The sequence below is a fragment of the Sander lucioperca genome, chromosome 8, assembly GCF_008315115.2.
Source record: "Sander lucioperca isolate FBNREF2018 chromosome 8, SLUC_FBN_1.2, whole genome shotgun sequence".
Taxonomy (NCBI): Eukaryota; Metazoa; Chordata; class Actinopteri; order Perciformes; family Percidae; genus Sander; species Sander lucioperca.
In genome coordinates, this window is record NC_050180.1 from 3,126,105 (window position 1) to 3,153,829 (window position 27,725).

The window sequence follows — 27,725 nt, forward strand, 5'->3', positions numbered from 1 at the left end:
GTTATACAATGCTGGAGTAGAGTTTACACAATGAATGTTCAGCTGACACATCTACTACATTTGAATCCATCCCATAATAATCTGGGCTGCTCTAACTGCATTACACTGGGGAAAGCCATACTTCCTCTGAATGCCCTCTGTCTCTAGTTTGTGGTTGTAAAGTTCCACAAGGCTGTGTTTGTCCTCGAGGTCACAACAGCTCGTTTTATACAGTGAGGTCAAGTTTCAAAAAGTGCTCTCACCACAATGAAATGGCTCCGATGGTGACTAACATCATCACACACATGATTACAACTGGGCTCATTAGAGAATTGTGAATGATTTTTGCATGGTTGCATTGCTTTTGTCCCACACTGTATGGGGATTAGTATAAAGTGGCCATGTCTGTAAATGCCCCACTCTGCCGCTGTAGCCTATGACATACATTTCTTTGGGAAAGGATTGTTGTATCAGTACAGAAAAATACTTGGCACATCTACATAGTGAGACAGCTGCGTAGGAGGGGGACTAGCAGGTCAAGAGTTGCAAAGGAAAAACTCCCGCACACTGTCTAACTTGCAAAATATATAGAGTTTTAATAATAGGCAACGTGAAGATGGTCTAGTACCGAAATGTTGCCTATTATTAAATCTCTATATTTTTTTGCAAGTTAGACAGTGTACGGGAGTTTTTCTTTGCAAAGGATTGTTGTATAACTTATTGGAATGCCCACACCTGATAATTTAAGTTTTCCAAAATGTACACACAAACGATATACCATATTTATTACACACACACACACACACACACACACACACACACACACACACACACACACACACACACACACACACACAAACACATACACACACACAAACACAGTATGTTTTCAGACCAGTGTTATAGTCAAGTCACCAACTGTCGAGTCCGAGTCAAGTCTCGAGTCCCCATTGTTCAAGTCCTAGTCCAAGTCCGAGTCACCAAAGAAGAGTCTGATTCGAGTCGGAATCACGTCACGATTCCAGAGAATAGCGACTCGAGTCGGACCGAGTACTCCATCACTGGTAGAGCTTAGATCGGCCCAAAAAATCAAGCCCGAACGTACCCGAGCCCGAGCACGTTGCGTCCGAGCCCGGCCCGGCCCGACACATTAACTGTAATTATGAGCCCGAGCCCGATTTAAACCTGACAATTTTTTAATATGTGGGCCGTTATAACTGACGTTCTCAACTACAATTCAGAGTTGTTTGAACTGCAGAAATCTGTTTAGAATAATACAACAAGGACGAAGCCTGTAAACTGGGCTGTTTGTTTATTCAGAATGGAACGGATCGCAAATGGATCCGAGTGAAGAAACGTAAAAAAAGAAACAATGATGAACAACATATTGTTGTCACTGCCCACGACTTGTTTAAACTGCTTCCATACCTCCGACTTTCCTCCACACTTGCTCAAAGTTAATTCTCCTGTTTTTCTTTTTTTCTTTACATCTTCAAGCTCCATGTTGCACTTAAGATACACCATACAGCCCAGCAGGCCCGGTGTGATGCGTGCGAGAGGAGGAGACTCCGCGCATGAAGTGCTGCATTTTGTAACTGCAGCCTAAATTTTGTACACATTTGTTACTTTTATATAGCTTATATATACATATTTATAATATTTCTGATTATGGCATAGCTCTCTCCCCACCCAATTAGGCTAAATAGGTAATGGATAAAAAAAAAAAAAAAATGCTTGATCAAGGGTCCGGCCCTGGCCCGGCCCGGCCCGAGGATAGTGGCGGAAAATAACGGCCCGAGATCGTGTCGGGCTCGGGTCGGACTCGGGCTTGGGCCGATAATCTAAACTCTAATCACTGGCCCCTGCATAAAACAGTTACAGACTAAATAAACTAAACCAGCATTTGTCGCAAGTCAGCCAACGTGGTCGTGTTGGTCACTCTGGCACGAACAGCACGCCCAAGCTGATCCCACAAATGTTCAATGGGGTTGAGGTCAGGACTGCTGGTTGAAGAATGGGATGCCATCCCACAGCAGTGTGTGACCAGGCTGGTGACCAGCATGAGGAGGAGGTGCCAGGCTGTTGTGGCTGTGTATGTTCTTCCACACGCTACTGAGGCTCCTGTTTGTGAAATGAATAAATTGTTCAATTGCCAATATGTCTTGTTTCTTCAAACTTCAATCATCTAATCCACCAAACGAGTCAATGGCAGAATAAGCTGTTTGGCATTAACAGAGAAGATTTGGCAAATTTTTCATGGGCGCAACCCACATACTCAGTGCTGCTGCTCATCCCACAAATGCATGTTCCTTACAAATGGGGCACCATTTGTAAGGGAACTAAACAGGCTTTCCAACGGTATAAGATGTATTGCCAAAAAGCATTGTTACCACAGAGAAATAATCTACCAAACACAAATGTCCTTACTTTTTGTGCTAAGGTATCTATGTCTTAAAACACCCAGTAATGCACACATCTGCTTATAATAAAGGTTCTAATAAAAGTAAAAGAAAAATGCTAAAAAAGAAAAAAAGTAAAGTTCTTTCAAACAATAGCTGGAATTCTGTAACATATTGCTAACATTCACAAGCGGAAAAAATGATAGACATAAAATGTCATGTACTTGAGTTGCCTGGAATCATGGAATGGGCTGGCACTCTCTTGCACTCTCAAACTGCGTCAGGTTACAGAAATAAGACCGGAAATAATATTATTGTTCTTTCAAAGTAAAAATATAATGTTTTGCTCTCAATATACAGTATGTATAGACAAAAAGACTTTGTCAGTGGTGGTGGTGGATGTCAGTGTGGTCTGATGTTAAAAAAACAACTATATCAATAGTGTATATTACTGAATGATGAATGATATAGGCTCCTCTGACCAGGTCTTCCTCCCTTTTATCAAGAATTGTATTATGTATTGGCATGTTGTCACATATTCCCGCCCTCCAATGAGAATTTAACAATATGGGAATCAAAAAAAGAAACTTGTGGCAGATCAGCTTATGTTTCCACCACTGTCATCCAAATCTGATCAAACTACACCGACATATGACTAGACAAAGTGCTGATGAAGTGTAGCTGAGCCCATGAGTATTAAACTGTTATCACTTTATAAGGAGACAATTTTACCATTATCTGAGATACACGTGTTGATGTTGGGTTATCTTCTCTTGGATTAAGAATTGGTAATGCTTAAATTAATGACACAGTGTACACCTTTAAAAACGAAACTAACATGCATAGGTAACTGAAAATAATGGTAGGGAGAAATTAGGAAATTAGGGAAAAGGGTCTTGCCACATTTTGCTGCTTTTATGCTATTGAAAAATGTGGATGGCATGTATGAATGTGCGATAAAAGTTTTCCAAAGGATTATTCTATTCGCAAATAACCCATGTTAAAGGAAAATATTTAAAACAGACTTTGGTTCGAGCCGGCTATTATTTTGAAAGTGCAACCGGAACACTTTCCGAACACTGCAATGATATTGGCAGTAGTTGGCACTGGCAGTGGCACGTGATACAGCTATGGAGACTGGAGAGCCGAGCCGAGTCCGAGCATTATATACTGTCTGGTCGGAGACGATTTGTCCATGTGAAAAACTGTCAGTAACGTCACCTCGAAGAATATCAACCATGTCGGCTGCTTTTTACGTCTGCCTTGTCTTTTGGTGCCTCCAAACCAACGCTGGTAAGTTATGTTGCCGTTCGTCTGTTTGTAGGCTCCAAACGTTCAATGTGTGGTCGTTGTAGCTAACGCTATTATTCAATGCGCTGTGTGAATTTTTCTAATAGTGCACAAACCGGACTGTTAGCTACTAGCTAAGCTGCAGACCTAACGTTAACTGTTAGCTTATCTACCAATGTACTGTATATTTAAATTTCTCATCGTCTTAGGTAAATTGGCGAGTATTAGCCTGTTATCTGTGTCTGTCGTAATCAAGTAATGGACACATTTATTACTGTTAGCTAGCTACACGGTGTGTAACTGCAACTGCAAGCTCACATTTAGTGGTAAGGTTTGCTAACATTTAAGCTAGACCCTAATACATTAACTACGCTGCAACAACAAGCCTGACGTGCACAAAACATAACGCTGGAGGTGCAAGGTTGATGTTCTTTATAGTCTGATAACGTTATGCTCAGAGAAACAGAAAGTACTTCGGTGAAATGGCATTTTCAGTTTGTGCTTCCTGACTATTTAGATATTATTAGATATGTGTCATGTAACGTTACAAGATGAATGTGCCGTTGAAATTCCAAAGACTGTAGAAAAAAGGTAATCTGTGGTTTTATAGGTCTTTAACTCGCCTACTCTGAACTGACAACCATCATAACAACAATCGTATTAGCGTGATTGTGAACTAACGTTAGCCTTAATGGAAAAGTTGCTTTGTAATTTGACTTTGTAACGTTCCGGTGTAATAACAGCAACTGTTCCCTACCATGTATGTATCCATCTATCCGTCAGTTTGTCTTTTTCTGAAGATTTTTACAATCTAAAATCAGTTGTTAAAGGATAACTCAGTTAGCTCTTGAAATACCCAGAATGCATTGTGACATGACATTTTGATTCCTAAGCTGCACGGGAATATATGGAGAAAATCAGAAATCATGATGTTTTTGACCAAATACCTCAATATATGGCTCCTATAATAAACCCATGGCTCCCAGCCTAATATGCATATTGAGTGTGTGGAAACAGAATTGTATCATTTTGACAATTGACATCAGTTATTTGATAATGCATCAATCCAACTCCGAAACAAATGTGTGGATATGTCTGGATACAGTTTGAAGTGTGCAAATAAAATGACAGCCAGGGCTGGACCTGAATATTCAAATATGTGTTCAAGTGCGTATGAATGTGGTTTTCAATTTTTTTGACTCCGATAATTTTTTTAATACTGTAGAATAACAAAACTCCTTAGAAATAATGCCTTCAATTAATCTGAAAGCACGTGTTGCAGCCTATTTTATCAAGTGGCAACCTCCGGCGCTGAAAAATGGTCAGCTCAGTCTTTACTGCATTCTGCTGTCATTAACGCTCACGTTTCATCTCCTCTACAGAGGTAACACTAGGGCTGCACAATATATATCTGGCGCAATTAACACATCGCGAAAGACAAGATTTTTTGTGTTAGTTGATAGAAAGTAGAAAACGGCACACAATTCTTTTTTTTTAAGCTTTTTATATTAAATTAAAGAATGTTGGAAATGATTTCTTTTCATTAGTTTTAAATTCAGTCGGTTGTATTTTAGCAGAACACTGAAAGCAGCAGAAATGCAGAACTGAGTACACTTTAATATGTGCTCATTTATCGCAAGTAATATCGTTATTTTGATATTCAACAACATTATTGCACATTTCCCTCATATCCTGCAGCCCTAGAACACACACACACACACACACACACACACACACACACACACACACACACACACCTCCCCCTGACTCGATTCTCAGTCACGCTAACTTGTTGCTCTTGCTACCAACATTGGCTGCTCTGTTTCAACAATGTTACAGGGCATTCTATGAAGGTAAATATGGTGCAAAAAGGGAGAGCTTGTAGAATACAATGTGAGAACTTGCAGAACAAAAAATCTGAACTTGTATGTTAAAATTTGCACTTGTAAAAATAAAATTTGCACTTGTAAAAAATATTCACACACATGTGATCTGAATTTGAAGTCATACAAAGAAAAAACATGAGAGCTTGTAAAAAAAATCTGAACTTGTAAGTTAAAAAGTTTCCATGCTACATGAATAAGCCAGACAGAGTTGTCCCTCATCTGGCGATAGAAACCCTGCTTTTCCCATAGACTGTATATAAGAAGGCTTTTCCCGTTCTGTTAGCTCAGAGCTCCACAGCCTAAGTCCACAGGTACAAATTAGTTTTGCACCAAATGTATCGTCAAGAGTGTTGTGAAAGTCGAGGTGCGCAGATTCGCCACTTTGTGATGCGAGAGAGCACATATGTGAAGTTGCAGTGACAGATTCGAGAGGTTGTAATCACTGAGTTGTGGTTGTGATGGAAAATGAACCAGAGTAAAAAAAAAAGTATACGAGTAAATGTTGCATTATAAGTTTGCAGCTGTCATTGTGTTCATGTAAATATCAATCTACACATTTGTGAATATTTTTTCTGTAACTTCACATTCAGAATACAGGTGTGTGAACATTTTCTACAAGTGCAAATTTCAACTTACAAGTTCAGATTTTTTTTACAAGCTCTCATGTTTTTTCTTTGTATGACTTCAAATTCAGATCACATGTGTGTGAATATTTTTTACAAGTGCAAATTTTATTTTTACAAGTGCAAATTTTATTTTTACAAGTGCAAATTTTAACATACAAGTTCAGATTTTTTGTTCTGCAAGTTCTCACATTGTATTCTACAAGCTCTCCCTTTTTGCACCATATTTACCTTCATACATTCAGACCAAGAAAAGTGATCCTGTGATTCGCCGCAGGGTGGTGAGGGGGGGGTGTCAATGAAACGGCCCATTTGTGTGACATCCTGTTGTGTTCTTTAACCCCCCCAAAGTAGCACAGGTAGACTTTATATTTCACAATTACTGTTTTCCGTCAGATCGTTTATCGAGAGAAGGCAGCTTTATTTCACAGGAGAGAGAGAAAGAAAAGAGACGAGCGAGACATAGAGAGTTAACATTCAGCTGTTACACAAACTCCTGGGCAGTTCAGGGCTTGTGTTTCATTTTTTACCCTCCTAGTGTTTTAAAACGTTCTTGTGTCAGCCATAGAGGCAGTGATGTTTCCTGTTTACTGTACGGGACTCTCACACCGCCTCATACAATAGCTCAAACCACACTGGCAGGTCTGATCTCTGGTTACGTGACTGGCCAACTCAGCGAGACGTAGGGTTGCGTTTTTCCGTTTCCCCCTGCAGTAGTCTATATTCACAACGTTCCACTTCCAGGATTGTGCAGGTGCCACCAGAAATTCCGATTGTGATTGGTTTAAAGGAATGGCAATAAACCAGAGCACGTTTTTCTCCCATCCCAGAATGCTGTGTGGACTAGCCAGACCCTCCTCCGCAGCGCTGTGGAGGAAGGTCTGGCGATATGATTTTATGCAATACTACCCCTGCGGCAACCCACGGCACAGCCTAAACACGCTACCCCCCTATTCGAAATGAAAGTATAAACCCGCACAGTCTGAAAAAACATTCGGCCTATTGTATTGGGAAAATAAAAAGGCATGTTTTGAAGCTTCCTCCATTTCCCCTATTCTGTATCCTGTGATAGTCCTGACTCACCCAAGGCTTTCTTCTCCTTCTTAAAATATGCTCTTTTAAGCTCTGGCCACGCTCTTCCTGTCCTTGTCCCTTGTTTGTTTGTTTGTTCTGAACAATAGTGAAGTAAATAAACTACTCATTCTGAGTTAGTGCTCGAGGGTATGACTAAAAATTTGTACCACAGTATGTATATTTTTGCATTAATGGTTATAAGTGGCTTATTCTACTGCCAGGAGTACATAAAATATAAAGACATGCCGTCCGGCGGCGTCATTTTTAGTGTTACTAATTGTTTATGCGCCACTAATTGTGGCTAATTGGGGTGTTTTGCCCTGTTAAGGGAATTGGTTGTTGTGGGTTATTAATGGCTGTGTTAAAAGTTATTTAGATAGGTACGCAGTTAATAGGGGACTTGTATCAAATTCAGAATATTGTCATATTCTGATTAATAGTGGAGTATTAATGTGCATGTTAACGTAGTGAGTGTTTCAGTTTGACAGACTGGGTTTAGGTTTCACTGTGTGAATCATTAATATAGTATCACTCATATATGGTGTGCCACACCTGAATAACCAAAGGTCCAATGAATGCTGCTATGGAATCTCTGTCTGCGTGGGCGAGGCAGACTCTAGACTTGAGTTGTTAGAGTATTCTAACGTTGTGAAGGTGTACTGTAAGGGTTTAGTAACCTTTCATCGTCATTACTAACCAGAACTCTCTCTAATGCCAACACTACCAATTGCAAAACGTGGTATCAGACTCCATTAGGTGTACAATGTGAATCATGTATGCATCTCAGTTAATTTGAGGGAATTTGGCCACTGTAGTGGTTGTTTGTGTATCGTGTCTGTGTATACATGTGTATGAAATGTAGAGCTGAGCAGTCATTTGTTTTTCTAGTCATGTCAAAATCAAGCTTCATAAAAAGTTGAATTTTGAGATAATTATAACATTTATAATTAACAGTGTCTGTCTTAACAAACTGCAGCAGGTGAAAGGTTTGGTCGGCAGACGCTATAAATATTACTGTATCTGGTACATTTACTCAATGCTGTGAGTTTGCCAAACAAGAAAAACACTCTTGGCTGCTATATGCTCTCTGCATGCCGGTGTCTGAACTATTTACACACAATCTGAGGGAAGACGCACCACGCTGTAGTTTTTATGCTGGCTGTGTCTTTTTGTAGTTCTAAAACACCAACAGAGTGATGGGTCCTGGCCTCGATAAATGATCTAGATCAGTGCCTCACGTCCGTTTCAGACAGGTAGCTATTTGTCGCGTGGCGCTGGTGTCAGCTGGTGTCAGCTGGTGGACGTTGTCGGCAACCCACCCGACCCGTCCTGACCCGTCCTGTTCACCGTGCTCTGTGTGTGTGACTTTTTTTGCCGTGACCTCACCAGTCATATCTATAGAACACCTGTCACAAACCGTCAGCACGCTATCCCTGCTAAAATATAAATATATAATGTAATGTACACTGAGTGGGAAAAAAAACAACGGCTCAACTTGAAGTATCTGACTTCAGCTGCGGAGTCACCGATGGATGATTTGACTTGACTTTCAGGGGGCAGCCCTAGTCTAGTGTTTACTCCTTTTTGTCTGAGTTCTTGTGGGGCAGCATCTGAGTCATGTCTGCGGACTACACCATTAGGGTTGGATTTAGCATGGACTGAAATATGTGTGATTTAAATTGCAGTGTGGCTGAGAAATTGGTATGAAATAATTGCAAAAGAATGAGGAACTGAGTCAGTGAGAAAAATGTTGTGTAACCTCTTCAGCTGAAATCCTCAGTAGTCCACAGGAGACCTACAAGCTGACACACACACACACACACACACACACACACACACACACACACACACACACACACACACACACACACACACACACACACACACACACACACACACACACACTGAGAGAAGCCACCCTCCTCCCCGAAACTCCCTTTTTTCTTCCCTCAGTTATTTCCTGTTTTTGTCATGTAGGATCATGCTGGCTCAGTCATGCGGGAGGCCGAAACATCTTCTATCTATTTTTGTACACGTTTTTTTCCTTTTTTTGAACCTACAGGTTAGGGCTGCACGATATTACGAAAATATTTACTTGCAATTATTTTGACTGATATTGCGATATGATTCACGATATTGGAGGAAATGATAATTTTTTAAATCATTATTCTCATTTTCATTGAAAAATATTAAATTTAAAAAAAAAAAAAAATTGCGAGGATCTGTACCAAACAAAGATTTTTTCTTTAGGATGTGATGTGTAGGCCGGGACGTCTCTGCAGCACAACAATACTTCATTCAGAGTGGTTTGGATATTGCACTAGTCCATATTGTGATTTCGATAAAATTGCGAATTTAATTGTGCAGCCCTACTGCAGGTGTTATTGGATTTAGTTCATGACGTTCCTTCAGTAGAGATGGTGAAATACGATTCCTACTCTGCACACAGATGTCTTGAAGAGCCAGAATTATTCATAGCGATTCTCGGTTTTGGATTTGTTCCTCTTTCTTGAGGTCACAGTGTTGTGTGGCGGGGATTTAACTTGACTTTCCAGTATGGTTCTTCTTTGCTCAAGTTTCAGACCGCATTAGCACACTTCCTCTCTATTTTGTTCTCTGTTTGGTTTTCTTATTGACATCATTCATGTTTGGTGCTTGTTCATGTATTCTTGGTATTGAGTGCACTCACTAGATTCTGAGCATCAAAGGTTTGACATCCCAGTTGGCAAAATGTGTGCCTTTTTTTTAGGGATGCACCGATTTCAGACCAAGTACAAGTAATTAGAGTTGGGTACTTGCCGATACTGAGTACTGATATAAGTACTTAATAAAATCATTACAGTTCTAACCGTTACTTTGAAAACATGCATTATTTGCACCTGAATGCGTCATGGCTTTACGAGGTGTACCTGACTACACCATGAAGTCCCGTTGGTGCCCACACGCTTTAACGTTGTGGTTTGTTTACATAACTCGTGGGGAAGGCAAAATGTTGCCACACGGTGACTTCAGGGAAGCAGGAGGATGTAACAATTGTGTTGTTTCTCATCATCTCCGACTCCGGCAGTGGTCTCTGTGTCTAGAAAAGTGAATCTGCAGTATACCGGTAAGCTACGCTGTGTCTTTAGCTACAGACTGTTGCACGTCCTGGACTGGGACTCCGGTTGTTTGAACCCTTCTAAGTGAATTACAGCCACACGTAAGACCGTTGAGCTTTAAGATTTTCAACCGTGTTTAAGCAAGCCATTAGCCAGTGTTAACAAGCATCACAAGCAGCGATGCATGAAGTGGTATCGGAGTAGTTTTATGAGTATGAGTACATGAGCACAGTATAGGACCTGATACCCGATCCTTGTCTCGGTATATGTGCATCCCTACTTTTTTTTTTTTAAATTATTGTTTCAAATGGTTCTCTAAAAATGAAATCATGACAAAATCATGACTATGCAACCTTTTGTTAACAAAAAACATGCACCAGTTGTATTTTGTATTGCTTTGAAACTGCATACAATGTGTTAAACTCACTCCAGTCTCCAAAGTACACAATACACGTTAAACTGTCACAGTGGTAACACTTATCTTAAAGTCCCCCTATATAGCAGTTCTGATCATAGACTCTGGTGGACAATTTTGAAATCAATGAAATCGTTTTTAAATCAATATTTGTGCTCATACAGCTGCTCAGCGGTCACAAAGAGAGATTGTGGCAGAAACGGAGATAGCCAACAGCGCTAATGGCAACAGTGCAAACACAGCATTAGTTAGCTCCGTGGTAAGCTCCCTCACCGGGGCGACCTGGCTTCCACCGGAGAGCCGTGCTCAATCATGGTAAAGTTAACAGTCCCGACCGGGACGCAGACCTTATCACCAGGTAACCTCTGTATGAGTGAGACATGAGAGTTATAGTGACCATCAGATTTCCAAACACATTTTAAAAACGCCTGTCGTATTTTTTTTCTTATGCTCTAAGGTTAATTGTTACAGTCTCACTTCCAGTGTTGTCTGGTTTGTTGCAGCAGTGAGATGTCAGGCTTTCTGTCAGAGTTTCACACTGACACAACATGCTGTGTTTGCATGTTATGATGCTCCTGAAGATGCTCGAGACACCCAGCTCACGAGACGAGACGAGATTGGGTTGACGAGACGAGATGTTAACACTATTTTACAGAAAACTTCAATGAAGAAATAAGACTAATAGTCCTTTATTCAATCGAAAGTCACAAAATGAAAGAGAAGCACTGAAAGGTTTTGCTACAAACTCAAATGACTGGCTTTAAACAGTTACACCGTTACTTATTCCATATGTATGGTGGAGACAGAGTCTCTGTACTCAGCTTTCTGGCAGTAGTTGAGACCAGTTGTTTTGTACTTGAATTTGTCATTGTACAGTAGACGGAGAAAAATAAAGCTTATTTCATTGCTTCACAGTGATTCTGTTCTAAAGCACAAATAAAGTACCATCAAACACTCAACCGATGACTTTTGTAAAGACAGGTGCTCTTTTCTCCTCCTCTGCATTTTATTCATTGCTGTAAACAAGGAAGTAGGCTGCTCTAGTATCGATTTATGAGCTTTATAAGACGAAGGGAGAACATTTCTCTTTGTTTAATATCATTAAAAGTTAAGTTAGGTTTTGCTGTCCGCTTCCTGACTCATTTTTAAAAAGGACAAGGAAAGAGAGTGGTCAGCACAAGACAGCGCCACACTGAACTGCAGGCAGCAGACTCATGTGTGTCTCAGCCAAGAGAGAGGGAGAGAGAGAGAGAGAGAGAGAGAGCAGCGGTACTCTCTAAACTTTCCAACGCTGGGTTTTCCAGGCAGCTTTTTTCTTCTGCAAAAGTTAACTCAGAGTCAACTTTGGAGAACGGGCGGAGGGATCTTCTATGCTAATTTCGAGGTCAAGGTCTGACTAATCCGTCATGCTGGCTGCTGCTCTGCACTTGGCCACTGATATTGCGAGATACTTTTTACCTCGATGAGTAATCTCGTGGGACAAGATCTCTTCACACCTCCTCTCATTTAACACACAAACTTGTCAAGACCCAAACCAGCAATGAAATGATCCTACTAACAAGTCCTATCCTTTCGTGTCATAGAGCGCCATTGTTGTCCAAAAACTATAAAAAAAAAAAACACATCCATGAGCCACACTGTTGCACTGGGTGACATGTTCCTTCACTATCATGAACCCACGATACACCGTCCTGCTGCCCCAAATACTTACTGGAGCACCAAACCTGAATTAATCCAACACCAACTCCCAACTAATGCACAATTTCCTACTGTTTTAATAATGTTTGCTAAAAACTACAGTGACCAGCTGTTTTAAGAAATGATTGTGCCTTTAAAAAAAAATGAAACTATATATCTGTGATTAATTGTATAGATTTAGGTCTTCAGGAAGAACCAGCAGGCTTGAGGTTGAGTGGCACGGAAAAGTAGGGAAGTCAGAAAGTATTGAGATGGGATTTCTTGACAACAAGAATAATATAGATTAATGCCTTTATTTTTGAAGCATTCTGCACCAGCACTAGCTTGCACTAACTAATACTGTATTTAATAGCACCTGACACTTTATTCTGTACTGTATCTTTCATCCCTGGATGTATGTAATGTTTTACGCGGTTAGGGTTATCATTCCAATCAACAAGGTTTGGGAAAAGTTTGATTTTCCAGCCCGCTCCGTTAGTGGTGAAGGAGCAAGTACGTTTTTTAACACATACAAGGAATTTGTTTTGGTGTTGTTGGTGCACGTCACACATTCTCTAGATGGAATGTTAAACAATGTAAGTATAGGTATAAACAATATAAGTATATGTACACAGTATGTATTAAATAAAAAATAAAGATATAAATAAAAAAACAAAGAGCATTACAGCAGAGAGAGAACAGTGGCATGAAGGTGGAATGAAGGGGTGGAGAGTCAGGGTGGTTTCTGGGCCTTGTTAATAAGGCTAGTGGCGGAGGGGAAAAAGCTGTTCATGTGACGTGAGGTTTTGGTCCTGATGGACCTCAGCCTCCTGCCAGAGGGGAGTGTCTGACTCTCTGTACAAATGAAATGTACCAGAGTCTGGTAGGACCAGGCTAGCATTTGGCTGGTTAATGGTGCTAATTTTGGACCCTGATTGAATCAGTCCATGTTGTTGTAACAACATCTGCAGCGTAGGCTGTGTGGTCATGCCAGATCTAACCCTTGCTTGTTTCAGTCGCAGCAGAGCTGGCCCCACCGGAGAACCTGACCCTGATCACCCTGAACACCAACTACACCCTGAGCTGGGATTGGGACCAGAGTTTTGCAGAGGGACACGCTGTCAACTTCACCACACAATATGTGGCGTAAGTCTCACTTTTACAGACACATGATCATACATGAGGAAGAGAAACCAGAGACACTGAGGCCGAGCAGCAAGTTTGTTGTGACAAGCTCTAGTTTGAATCTGGGGTATAGTGATTTTCCTGTAGAGCTCCAGTTCAACATATTGTAGTCTGTAACACAACTATTCATGGGTAAAGCAAAGTTACGATTTAGGGGGAAAAAATCTTAATTTATTTATTTATTTTCTGCCAGATATTAAAGTTTAGCTAAAGTTTAATATTCACTGTGTAAGAGATAAAAATAAATGTCATGGAGCATTATAACATGAGACACCATCAAAACTGCTCTATATTCTTATGCAAGGATGGATGAATTGCCAGCAATAAGTGTTTTTCTTTTAATAAGCATGGGACATTGAACAGTCAAACACAGAACATTTATCACAAAAGCTAAAATTATAATAATAAAAACAATGTGAATAAAGAAATTATGAGTACTTTCCTGTAAACTGAAATGTCTGATCTGCCTCAGTTAGCAGCATCTACATGTTGCACCTTCTACCATCATGTTAAATAAAGTCATACAAAATAAAATCCACTAAAAGTAGAACATTTCTGTAAACAATCTCTGAAATGTAACATTATTCCAGAATTTTTTCTCATAAAAAAACAGTAAATATAGTAATACAAAAAAAGAAATCTTCACGATTAGCTAATCGCATCTTTTCAAATCCATTTGAAAACTATTAACTGTTAAGCCCTAATTATAACCAAAGCAAACAGGAGCTTTTGAAGGGCTTCATTTTTCGTTCTGGAGAGTTTTTTTGCAACATTAGTGCTGTGGCTCAAGGAAGGGAAGTACCAGCCGCTCCACAACTTTAGTCCAGAGTGAAATGTTTCAACAACTGTTGGATAGAATGCCATGACGTATCTCACAGACATTTATGTTTCCCACAGTAGGAATTGTAATTACTTTTGGAATGATGATGTAAAATTGTAAACGTTTTACTAAAATGTAAAACTGCCATAGACATCTCTGAACACTGACATGCTCCAAACACAGTAAACCCATGTAAGTCAGACATTTCTCCATCTCACAGTTTGATCTTCTTTACAACGAGCACCACAGCCTCACAGACTGTAAACTCCATCTTGATTTTCTTTGGTTGGGTTTGTTCAATTGCGTCCAGCATTTGTGGTGTTAGTTAATGCATTAAGAGTCTCAGCTGTCAACCACAGGAAGTGAGATGTGGTTCGTAAGGAGTCCTAATGTAATCCAAACCAACTACAGGAAACAAATGAAAATCTTTAACAACTCAAGGAGATAAAGGTTGTGTAATAAACAGCAGTGTCATGCCTGGGGAGTTGAGCATAACAAAATGAAGTAGGTACTACTGCAGTGTAGATGATGGATCATATTTTATTTTGATTGGCATGTAAAATTACAAAATTTGTTCAGGTGTGATTAACAAATGAGATATCTTTCTCTTGTGCGATGTTTCAGACATAAATACAGATTATTAGAACAGTTTTTGGGGGGTTTATTTGTACCAAGAAAGGAGTTAGCATTACAGGCTAACAGTTCCATATTCTTTTACCTTTTTTTTTCTTATATATATATATATATATATATATATATATATATATATATATATATATTATATATATATATATATATATATATATAATTTTTTTAATTTTTTTTTTAAATAAAGGATGTCTATTTAAAGATAGATTTTCTGTTACGATGATTAATGCCCTACATTTTGTTTTGTTTCTCGTCCTTTCAGGAAGTTCAAGCTAAAGTCTAAGAGAAAGAGTCCAGTGTGGGAAACGGCATGTGAGAAGACGTCACATAGGTCATGTGACCTTACAAAGTTCAACCTGTACTACCTGGGCATTTACGTGCTTCGTGTACAAGCCAGTGTGAACGGGCGTGTCTCCGACTGGATGATGAAGGAATTCTGCCCTGATAAAGATGGTAAGAGAGAGGGATGAGATGAAGACGAGTGGAGGGAGCCCAGGGGAGTGGGATGAGGGAGAGAGTCGGTCCCTCTAAATGTTGTCAGGCAGATACTTCACAGTTTCCAGGAAAGAGTTTTCATACACAATCCTATGGCAGCATGTCAACTTAGGTGACACAAACCACAAACCATCCAAAACAAGACAAACGCACTGAACAAAAGGGCAACTGAACAAAAGAGCAACAACCACAAGGTAGCTGTGAGTGACATTCTTTGAAAAAGTAACCTTTGCATGTGTTTTGCAGCTCTGAACTATGAAAACCACAGCGTTGAGTCAAGATCACGTGAAAAGCATAAGTTAACGTCTCCAACGTGGTTTCTGTAACCACAGCATCACTAAGCTTACAATTCCCCACACAGGCAGCAAAGCTGGAATAGCAGGTCCTCATACTGCTCACTGTTAATGGTTCTCAAAATGAATTATTTCCTGTATATAATTAGTTCTCAATGTGTACTGTGCAGCAACCCAAACAATGACTAGCTGAGATCAGATGAAAGGTGATGGTATTTAAAGATTTCGATCTTGGGCGAATGGACTGTGTGGGCGTCTCCAAACTCACCTGCTATTTTGGCTCAGGTGCAGCAGGCTACTGCAAAAGGGATGGGTGAGGTGGAATATAGATCAGGGAGTGTGTTGATTAATTTATTCTCTTGTTGGTCACATAGCTGTAAAACAACTAAGCCAATCACAGTGAAGCATGACAAGAGTGACTTAAACGGTGAAGCGCTTCACCAGAAACTTAGATTCTTGTCTAGGTGGCGCAGAGCGGCGTGAACACACGGCGTCACACAACTGAATGAAACAAGAAAACACCTTTGCCAGAAACGTTGGAAAGGATGCCAACGGAAAACCAAGTTATAAAAATATATAATAAACAAAATGTTATTCTTAATCGTTACATACACACAGTAGTGTAGTCAAATTCTATTACTGCATTTCAACCCATCCTAAGTATCAAGAGCAATGGACAGCTATACACACAGCAACTTGGAGGTTCAGTGTCTTGCTCAGGGACACTTTGACATGTGGGATTGAACCGCCAACCTTGTGATCAGGGGGCGACCACTCTACCTAGTGTCACAAGCTACTCAAACTTGGGGCTCGAACCCACGACCCTGACATTAAGAGTAGCCGGGCGACAATCAGCCATTCTGATGCGTGTTGAGGTGTGTGTGTGTGGTTATTCTGTAGCAGCCTGATTGCCATGTTTTTACCCAGGTTAACACAGTTGACAGCTGTGTGTAATGGCTCTGCAGCAGCACTTCTCCAATCAGAGGCTGCAGATTTCACGACATATTTGTCCTGCTGCCTTCAGATGGTGAAGGAGAGGGTTTATTACTAATAACACATACTGGAAGAACCACACAATCATTTATAGATCAATGCAAACTGCTTCACTGATGTCCCTGCTGTAATCACATTAAATGTTTTAAGCATCATCATCAAGTATTTAGTTTGGTCCTGTGGTAGGACAGGGCGATATGGACCAAAAAGGATATCTCTGTATTTTTCTGCTGAATGGCGATACACAATATATAACTTGGTAGTTTCTAAAAAGTAGGCTAAATGTGCAGTTGTAAGTAGATCACATACTGTATGAGATATCACATGCACTTTAATTTAAACAGATTGTGATCAAAATAAAATGCAAAGACAAGGTTTCCTTTCCTGTTTTAAAATACACAGCTGCAACACATGTAAATGAAAATGTATATTAAATAAACAGCCTATAATAAATAGAAAAAGGCCTATCTCTAAAATGCTCATTCAGCTGTTTTCAACAACAGAGAGAGAGAGAGAGAATAGAAAGGTTGTCATTTTTGCTTGTAAAAGACTAAGACTATCGATTGATTATCAAAAAAATTTTCGTGAATCAACTAATAATGAAATATCAGTTTCATTTCTATACTTAGTATGTGATGATATTGTGAAACAAGATTCCTGTAGTTAAATATACGAGTAAGCTTAATTTAAAACTTGTTTTTTTATTATATTATTGAATACGAGGTTTGTGCGATTGAAGCTTTCAAAAATCAAAGGCCCCAACGACCTCTCCTCTATCCATTCCTCTCTCCTGCTAGCTGCTGTGGGTCCTCCATCCAGAGTGGATCTTTCTCCTGCTGGAAGTGGCCTGGACATTATCATCTCTGACCCTCTGACCAGCACCAACAGCTCCATGAAGGACCATATCCCAGACCTGAACTACCACATCCTCTACTGGGAACGCTCCGTAGACCCACAGGTAGGAAACCCAACTCTCATCCCTCTGACAAACACCAGGCCCATGCCTACTATATTCTTTTGAACTAACTTTGACTGCGTTCACACTGAAAGCCTTAGTGCTCATTTTGGATTCATTGCTCAGATCCAGTTTTTTTTGTTTAGCTGTTGACATTAGGGATCGACCGATACTGGTTTTTAAAAGAGACGTACTGATAATGATTATAAGTAGTTAATGAAATTGATATGATGGTAAGATGGTATTTGGAACACATTATGCATTTACAGTGAAAATTAAAATCTTTAAGTCAAAATTCAGATTTTGAAATGTTGCAAACTCCAACTTAAAACTTTGTTTAAATGCTCTAAGCAATCATTTAATAAATGAGAAAGTTTCAACATAATCCCCAGTAAGAGATAGTCAGATAGTGTTGTGGGCGGGACATTACAGTAAGTCAGACTCAGTGATGAGTGAAACTGAAGCAGAGGGACAGACACAGAGCTGTAGCCGAGCCAAAGTACAACACTTTTTAATTCATTAACTTCATTGGTTATCAGGCAAATAAAATGCCGCTACAGATAATCTGCAAACTGCCAAAAAAACGGCCCGATAATCGGTCTATCCCTAGTTCACATTATTTTTTATATGTGGCCAATAGAGTCCTGAACACACATGCAGAAATGAACAATAACAAAGACATCACACGCAGCACGCGGTCATACTGAAGTAAACATGCAGGCCACTGAAGTCAGCGTTGATGTGCAGTGGAAGCAAGCAGCTCTAACGGCTGACAACTGGGCATTATCACCCAAAACGGGGTCAGACTCGCAGTCAAACAGGCAGGTGATCCCATCCACGACAGCTTTGTTGTGGTTTGAGTCTTTAGCTTCTTTAAACTTGGCTGTAAGGCTCTGAAAAATCAGACCTGTATCTGACTTAGGACTTCCTTTTTCCCCTGCAGTCTGAAAGTGGCCTTTTCTACTACATGAAGAATATACATCAGCATTTCCACAGACGTTTACATCATTTACATCAATTCCCCTGTAGCCTTTATGTTATGTGATAACTCTCAGATACAGATTCTTTGTTCAGTAACTACAGTGTGGAAAGATCCACACAGACATGTTATAACAGGAAAATACCCAACAGTTTCTCCTGTTGACACTTCCTAATTTCTCTTCAGTCCCTAAAGAGAGCTGCTGAAACCCCTGAGACTGCAGCAGCCACATAATCAGGTCATACGCTCACAATCAGCCCTGTTAACAGAGCACCTGCTTCCTGTGTTTCTCTTCCGTATGTTCAGCGGCGTGTTGCTTTATTGGTTTTTACTTGTGCCCTATATGCCTGGCAGAAGTGATTCCTGTCTGTGCTACAAGGCAGGTGAATCTCACATGAGAGAGTACGTGAGTTCTTTTCTGGTTCCAGGATTTCCGCCCAGCTGTTTGTAAAAAAGAGCAGCCTGCCGGTCTGTCTTCAAACTGGTTTGACGAGGAAGTGGCAGGTTACTACAGTGTGTTCTGAAATAACCCAGAGCTAAGGAGTATGTCAAATGATTTGGATAAAGGCCAAGCATACACAAAATGAAATAAACAGTAATTAGAAACCTTCACATGCACATGTGCTTTAATATTGCAAGTGCTCCAGAGAGATTAATACACAGTATATTATTTAAAAAAACAAACCAGTTTCTCAGTTGAAAACTTACACTTCTCTTTTCCCCCTCTTGTTCTTGCATGGAGTTTACACAGTATGCCCTCATGTCATATAGCTTTTGTGTTATATTTTTTTACATTCTAGTCATGTGAACAAGATTTTACTGGGCATTTCGGCATTTAGAAATAATGTATGTTTTAAATGATACCTGTAAATTCTATCTAGTTCTGCCTTAGGTAACATCCTATGATTTGCAGGGTCAGCCCCAAAATCCTTAATATTTAAGTTAAGATTGTTTTTAAATTTCTAAGAGGCTTCTGTAACGTGACATCTTTCTGAGTGAAACAAGATAAATGGGCATTGGATCATTTCTAGAGGTATTGACTGCATCATAAAAAAGTGGGCGTTGGTTACCAAGTTTCTGGAGAATCGCAGCGAACAGAACTGTAGAGAACTGGAGGACTCCACCCACACCTCCCTCACCTACGTCAGGAGGCGGAAGATATGGCAGAAACACACACCTCAACCCATATCACTCCGCTAGCTACCTGTTTTCTGTATCCATTCTGTATCCATTTTATGGGATGAGAAGTTAGTGGTTAGAAGGCCGGGGATCAAGCACTAATCTAGTGTTGTCCTTTAATTATTTACAGTCTATATCCACTTCCGGGATTGCTCCGTTGCCGCCGAAAATTCCACTGGATGTCTTTCTTTTTGGCTGGATTCCACTTTCTTTATGTTGTAATTTTAAACTCCAGTGGATTTCTGAGGACTACTGCTCCTCAGATCTCTGCAGGGTAAATCCAGACAGCTAGCTAGACTATCTGTCCAATCTGAGTTTTCTGTTGCACGACTAAAATTACTTTTGAACACTTGGGCTGCGTCCAGTGCTTAGCGCAGCCCAAGACGATTAGCACGTTTTCCTCCCATCCCAGAATGCTGTGTGGGCTATCCAGACCCTCCTCTGCAGTGCTTTGGAGAAAGGTCTGGCAGAGCAAGACTAAGGCAGGCCCAGTTTAATAATGAACTGAAAATATTTTTACACTTCTCAACGGGTGCAATCTGCACAATCAGCTGGGGGATATACTGTATCTCGGGTCACGGCTGCTCTGTGTGGGAGGATCCCCTTCTCTCCCCGGCACTGCCTGGCTGGGTGCATTTCCTCGGCAGCGCTTAGGCTCTAGGTCAGCTTGGAAAGGCTCTGGGTGAAAGTGGCTCGCGGCTGACAGCTCCTGCTCCCCGCTTCCCGGAGCAGTGCTATGCCCTCTCTCCCTGCTGGCATGGCTGTCAACCGGTCCGGGGCAGACTGTCGGCTACTCAGAGTGTCAGGGGTCTGCAGTGATGTCAGCAACCTACCAGACTCGTCCTGTTTGCCGTGCTTTGTCGGTGTGATTGAGTGATGTATAAAAATGATAAGATATAAAAGATAAGAACAATTATTCCAACACCACATGAAAGTATCGGAACTAAATATTTCAGCAACGTTTTGATGGATTGGAAATACTTCGGTATCTCTGCAAGATTCAGAATGATTGAGATTTCTCTTGGCACAGCTACCAGAAGACTTCCAACTTTCAGACAGGTTGCTCACGGCACATTTACGTCGTCAAGCTCAGTTTGAGTCTGCGCAGCAGCTGCGCAGCCTCTGCACGCTCAACCATCACCGGAAAAGTGCTTCTAATTGACTTCACTGGTCTCCGTCGAAGTCTGTGGCGTCGCTGTGTCCATTTATTTCACTGTCTATGGTATCCGCCCAGGAAATCAGTCGGTTCCAGAATGTAATGGGTTCTTCCTTGGCCCATGCTATACCTGCAGAAAAGAAAAATATTGCAATGTTTTTTTTTTATATATCGTGCAGCCCTAATGAGAGACACCAAATTTCCACCAGCTCAGATTCTCAGTTCCTCTGGCCTGGCCTGCACATCTCCTGTGAGAGTTGACTGGTGTTTTGAGGAACCAGCCATGAAGCTATTTGTTTGAGAAACTTCCATTCCAGCTTATTGTTAAGACGGTGTTATTGTAGCAATACTGCAAATGTAGGCCAGTGACGGTAAGGGACAGCAACACACACCTTGCTTCACCATGTCCTGGCACACTGTGACACAACGCCATCTTTGACCGCAGACCTTTGAGCCACCACTGTTTATCGTATTTGCTCTCACGCTTGCTGGCTGTTATTTGCTTAACAGAATCACCATATTTGAATGAGGATAAAGGAGAAAACCAAAGTCCTGTTTACATACAGAGCATTAATCTCAATAAACCACCATCAATGTCAAAAAATCTGTCCGCCCAGACATTTGTGGTCACACTAATGCACGACAGCTATGAAGTGACTCTGATCTGATCTGACTGTTATTATAGCCTTTTCAATATAGTGTTCAGGGGTAAACAGACATGCATAGAAGTGGGCGATTTACTACAATGAACATTAAAAAAATAATTTAATACTGGGGTAGAAATGATCATCATTCATCAGTTAGTTAATCCTAATGAAATATTAATGAAAAATATGTAATAATGATGTGGTTGAATGACATCTGTGCTGAAAGATTTCTTTTCAAACTTTGGGTTTAACTGTAGTGTGCTGGCTCATGAATAAATGAAATGAAGTAGCCTTCCTAAAGGTCTCACCTCTCCTTCAGGCCTTAGAACCCCAGACGTTGGCTAGCAAGGCCACCGTGGTGACTCTGTCGGACCTGAAGGCCTGGACCTGGTACTGTGTGAGCGTCCAGTCACACTACGACTTCTTCAACAAGAAGAGCAGCTTCACCTCACCCCACTGCATGCAGACCGAAGGTAACACTTTTTTAATCACAAACAATAATGCCTAAAATAGAGGTGTTGAAATTAATCAAATAACCGATGCATCGAATCTTGGACATGGACGATGCTGCATCGATAATCGGCCGGGCCATAATCGATTATTTCTGTTTACAATTTAATGTATGCCTAACAAACTTTCTATTTACATATTCTGGTATGTTTTGCACATTCAGGAAGTGCCATGTGCTCAGTGCTGTAGTTTTATGTATCCAATTTATTTAGTATTAGAGCACTGCAGAATGTTTGGTTTTTGAAGCTTGAAAAGCTATGAATTAAATATCCTATATGGCTTTAATAGAAAAATGTATTTGACGCATCGTGATGCATCGTGATACATGGAGATATCGAGATCTCTTCAAAATGCAAAACACTGTCTGGTGTTCAAGAACTATCTAGTGTTGCCAATTTCAGTCAGTCTGAGCCTCAGCACTACAAATAGAACTTTTGTGAGAACTTTGCAAACATGGAGGCAGTCAGAGCGAGAGGAAGAGAGAAGAGTAGGAGGCCAGACCCTAACAGAAGGCAGGATCCAGAAACCAGCCACCACATCCTTTACAAAACATTTTTTTGTTTACCATTGCACTATAATTTTACCACAATTATTTTTTTCAGTATTTAGTTAGTTTGTTTACAGTAACATTGTATTGATTACTGTACTGTAAATCTACTTTTCTTTGTGTTTGTTGTAAAAACCTGCAATGGGAAAAAATAAACTGTATATATTTGTTTCTGATGCCTTTCTATTTGTGCGATCATTAAAGTGTTCTGTACTGAAAAATCTCACAGAAGCCTGTATGGGAAAATAGGTATACAAAGTACTAAAGAGAGCAGTGATTTGTATAAAGTACATCAGTGTGTTGTTGCTGCTTTTAAAGAGTAATTCAAAAATGCCATTTTGAAAAAGGATTGTTGCGTTTTGATTGCCGAGTTTCATCTTGACATAGAAGTGACATTTCTCTTTGTTTTCCATTTACACAGCCAGGGCTGTCTCTGCCACAGTCTCAGCGCACACAGAAAGTAGAGAGCGTGAACATGAGGAGATATTCGCTGAATTTGACAAAAAGTGTATTGGATTAACATCGCTAAGATTTAAGAAGACGGTGTCCACACTGGGTGTCCTGTATCCATCACTGTCGATAAATACCCGTGCCTACTGCAGAGTCATTTGTCCTGGGAGTAAATGCTGATTGTAGCCTTTGGCACTGCAGACAGAAGCCAGATGTTAGTGGGTGTACTGTAAGTGGGTTTTTGGCCAGTGGGAAAGGAGTATAACAGAAGCTACACATTCAAGTTTGTATGTAACCATGAGAGTGTATGTAGGTGATAACAGAAGCAACATGCAACTCTACTCAAATTTGATGTGATCTATGTACGTGTCACACTTCAACAGGTGCCATTCCGTGGTGGCAGATCTTGGGCTACTTCCTGCTCTCTCTGGTGATCTGCTTCTTGTTGGTGCTAGTCATAATCTGCAGCTCCTTTTGGTTCTTCAAGACTGTTAAGGCGACGTTTTACCCCTCCAACCAGCTGCCGCCACACTTCCAGGTATGAAGCCACAGCTTTGGCTCTGTGCACACAGCAGGCACATCTAGTTTGTTAACATTTCTGATATGTAAAGTCAAAATAGTTGTCGTTTTGAGAACATGGGTTTTATTGTCATCTATTTGGCCAATTGAATTAAAGGGTAACTACTGTTTTTTTCAACCCTATTTTCCTATGTTTTGTGTCTAAGTGACTGATGGGAACAACAATCTTTGACATTGGTCCAGTATTAAGCGTGAATGCTGTAAGTGTCTGACAACATTATGGAAAGGATCCCTACAGAGATAGACCTTTAAAACCTCTTTGAGACCTTTCTGTTTAACCAGAAACAGCTCTGAGATCACTAGCACTAAACCCACCAGACTCCATCCAAAATAGGGTCCAGGTTGAAAAACAACAGTAGTTACCTTTTAAATGCAGCACAGGAAGGCTGTGTTGCTTGGTGTTAGTGAAAGAACGTACTGTACAGCTAGCCACTTGATATAGCAGCAGAGTATCCACCCCGTTGATTATAAGTCAATGAAGAATTTGCACGTCAGAATTTAATCTCACTAAAGTTGATATATTCAGTTTCAGTCTCATTTCGATCTCTGTTCTCTCCTCCTCCTCACCCCGGTCTTCCCCCCAGTATCTTTGTGACTCATCTGAGTCTGACATTCCTTGCCTCCTCACCCCGGATTCCAACTCGGAGCTGTTGTGTGATAAGGTGACCGTCTGTCCAAAACCACCGGTCCTGGAAATCCACATCCCTCCCCCTGAGGCCCTGCCGGTGCCCCCGTCAGACAGCAGGTGGGTTCACCTCTGATGCTACATCAGCTCACGTGTCACGTGTTCGCCTCATAGCCAAAATATTCTTCTCATAAGAACATTAAAGGTAAAACGTTACGCGGGGCCAGGAAATACAAGCAGCCAGTAAAGTAAAAAGTAAACCAATAATTTAATTTAAATAAGTTTACAAATATTGCTCCGCGAGCAATATCACTACGTGTGCTCTACTTGCTGAGACTTGGCTCCGCTCCACTTGTGTCTGTCTCTGGTGGTGAGGGGTTTGACCACAGAGATGCAAGAGACGGCGATCAGCCAACCTAGGTCTTATCCTGTCCTCTGAGCTTCTCGGGTGGTCCAGAGGCAGCGTGTGATGTTTCTGCATCAAGTTAGCCATCACTCTCATGTCCCATGTCCAAATACCGCCGCTAAAATTGGAGTGCCTCTGTATTCTGACCTTTACTGTAAATGCATTGAAACGGCCCAGGACACACATGAGACTACGTCCGCTTTTCAAAATAAGGTGTTAACACAGAGTATAAAATACATACAGTATATGTATTTTATTCACAGGAAGTTTAAAACATGTTACATGTGTCCCTTATGAATTAGGAAATCCCTCTACATTGTGAGAGAAATTACTTTTACTCTTTGATGATGGGTTGCTGGAAACAAATCCTGACAGTGACTGAATTTCATTTAAGGACAATTTAGACTAGATACAAACTAAAAATCAAGCATTTCTACTGCATCCCCATATCATAAAGGACCACATCTGTACCTTGGAATAGTGACATTTATAGAAACACAAAGTGCTGTAAGCATTGGTTACCAGCAAACTTCAGACAACAGACTCACAAGACTTTTGAACTGCTTTAAACTCCGTCTTGTTGACCATGCTTTGTGGGTGTGACTTTTTGCCGTGTCATCACCATTCTTATCTATACAAGCAATGTGTTTATGATTCAACAGTTTACAAGAGCACACAGTTCTTCATAGATCTAGCCATTTAATGTTGCTCTCAAAGTGCGTCAAGACAACGATGATGCATTTAACTTTGAAATGGACACTTTTTTCTTCTGGGGGAGCGAGCCCCCGAGCCCCCTAGAGGCTCCGAGGTCCACCCAACACAGTCTCACACAATCCTGTGGGAAACCCCCAACATTTTCAAGGGGTTTTATATTTAAATGGCTTTCTGTCTTTCACCTCAGTGTTCACATATAATTACGTGTGTTGCATTGTATATTTTTGCCAGCAAGTGATAGAATGACTGTACCTTCCCCTTTATGTCTCCAGTGGCAGACACAGTCGCCAGGGCAGCGGCGGCAGCGGAGACTCAGGAGTGTACTCCACAGGGTGCAGCTCGGGCCTGAGGCAGCCCGACAGCATTCAGTCGTCCTCGGGGGACGAAGACTCCGGGCAGGGTTTCCTTGACTTGGAGCAGGTGAAGATGAAGGACATGGCTCCAGGGCTCAAGACTCGACTTCTGATCACCGACGAGGGCGTTGTTGACATGTGTGTATGAAGGCAAGGCACGCACACGAAAAAGACGTTTGTTGAGAAGAGCATGACGCGAGGATGAGGAAGGATAGGGGTAGAGGTTTGTGGAAAATGTGCAGTGTGCCTTTTCTCCAGCTGTCACTGTGAAATGAGAGGAAACCGTTATTTAAAAATAAGAAGAAAAGTGTGGAAAAAGAAGATAATGTGTGACCGACTCACACGGGAACAAAACAATGTGCTGTGATGTTTCCAACTGCCAAGGAGGATACATGCGGTTTTCACGGTCTTACAGATGCAGGTCCTCATGTCGCCTACGGTTCCTTCCTGATTTTAATGTTGTACATTTCCTTTCCCTCATCTCCAACAGCCACAGTCTTAGCCTTCATGCTGTGAATGGTTGAAAGGTCCCTCTAATCTGACTAAATGTGGGTGAGAGGACAAGCTAAATTTATACTTCTGCTGCTGTGCGTCTATGTGGGCTGATGCATGTTGGGACCACAACTGTCCTGAAATCCCACCTTCCGGCTCTGATGTCCAATCAAACTTCTGCGGCATCTTTGGTGTCCCATGTTGAGACGAGCCTCTCTCTGGGAGCTGTGGGGCCAACCATCTCTGCAGCTCTGCAGAAAGATGGTTTGCATAGTATAAATTAGACATTGCGTATCTATGAGTGTATATATGAAGCCTAGTCTGCATTAATAATGATTTTCAGAGTCAAATCATGGTTTTACTGTCATTGTGCTTTAATGGGTTCACATAAGTAGCCTAAAGGTGCTAATTAGGTAGCATTAAATATAGGGCTTGACGATTAATCGAAAATGTATTGACATCGAACTTCTGATGCTGTACCAGTCAGCCGCATGGAAAGCTTCATGGAGGATAACTCAAACACCGAGTCCCAGTCAACTGAGCAACTTGTGCCCAAAAAACTGCAGTGTCCGTCGTCTGGGAACAGTTTGGCTTCAGAAAGAGATGATTTAACACAACGTGATTAATTATCAATCATTTATCGTTATCGAGGTAGAATGTGCCATTAATCATGATTTGGATTTTAGGTCATATCGTGCAGCCCTTATTAAATAAACATAAGCAGATGAAGTCAAATGAAGTGACTACAGAAGGTACGACTGACACCAACAGTGGACGTGGATGCAAGTCGTTGCAAGATGTGGGAGGCTTTGAATGAAGTCTGCCTCTTGTCCGTTTTGCACCTACAGGAGAGTGCAGTGATTTCTTCCAAAACATAATTGACATCAGTAGTAAACGGAAGCACATACACTCAGCTGCTGTTGGCAGTAAGCCCTCCTTAATGGAGGTTTAAAAGTTCAGTTTTTGTGGCCATTGAACTGTATTGTCTTCCTGACAGCTGTTTGTTATATAGCCTATTCTCATTGATATAAATGGGATGGGCAAAATAATAGAGACACCTATAGGATAGTACAACTCAACAGAACCGCTGGCAGTGCTGGTCATTGCCAGTTAAGAGTAAGACCTGGCCTGTAAACCCCCCCCTCACATTCAGGCAGATTTCCAGCCGGCCAGAAACCCGGCGGACCAATCACAACCATTTAACTCATGTGACTGGCAGAGGAGCGCCATGTAGTTACCGAACATAGTTACTGAACAT

General features: G+C 41.0%; 1 protein-coding gene across 2 annotated transcripts in view; it reads left to right on the forward strand.

Annotated features, from left to right (window-relative positions):
• LOC116043184 (interferon alpha/beta receptor 1b-like) overlaps nt 1-27,334 on the forward strand; it is a 36,270-nt gene extending 8,936 nt beyond the window's left edge. The window contains exons 1-9 of one of the 2 annotated variants that reach the window (XM_031289689.2): nt 3,534-3,672; nt 10,305-10,357; nt 13,458-13,587; nt 15,357-15,547; nt 17,673-17,833; nt 22,111-22,264; nt 23,682-23,836; nt 24,462-24,622; nt 25,895-27,334. In XM_031289689.2, coding sequence (XP_031145549.1) covers nt 3,617-3,672; nt 10,305-10,357; nt 13,458-13,587; nt 15,357-15,547; nt 17,673-17,833; nt 22,111-22,264; nt 23,682-23,836; nt 24,462-24,622; nt 25,895-26,123 — 1,290 coding nt within the window. In that variant the 5' untranslated portion in view covers nt 3,534-3,616 and the 3' untranslated portion in view covers nt 26,124-27,334. Of the gene's footprint in view, nt 1-3,506; nt 3,673-10,304; nt 10,358-13,457; nt 13,588-15,356; nt 15,548-17,672; nt 17,834-22,110; nt 22,265-23,681; nt 23,837-24,461; nt 24,623-25,894 lie in introns of those variants that run through there. The other variant, XM_031289690.2, reaches the window with a different exon arrangement.
• The last annotated feature ends 391 nt before the right edge of the window (nt 27,335-27,725 follow it).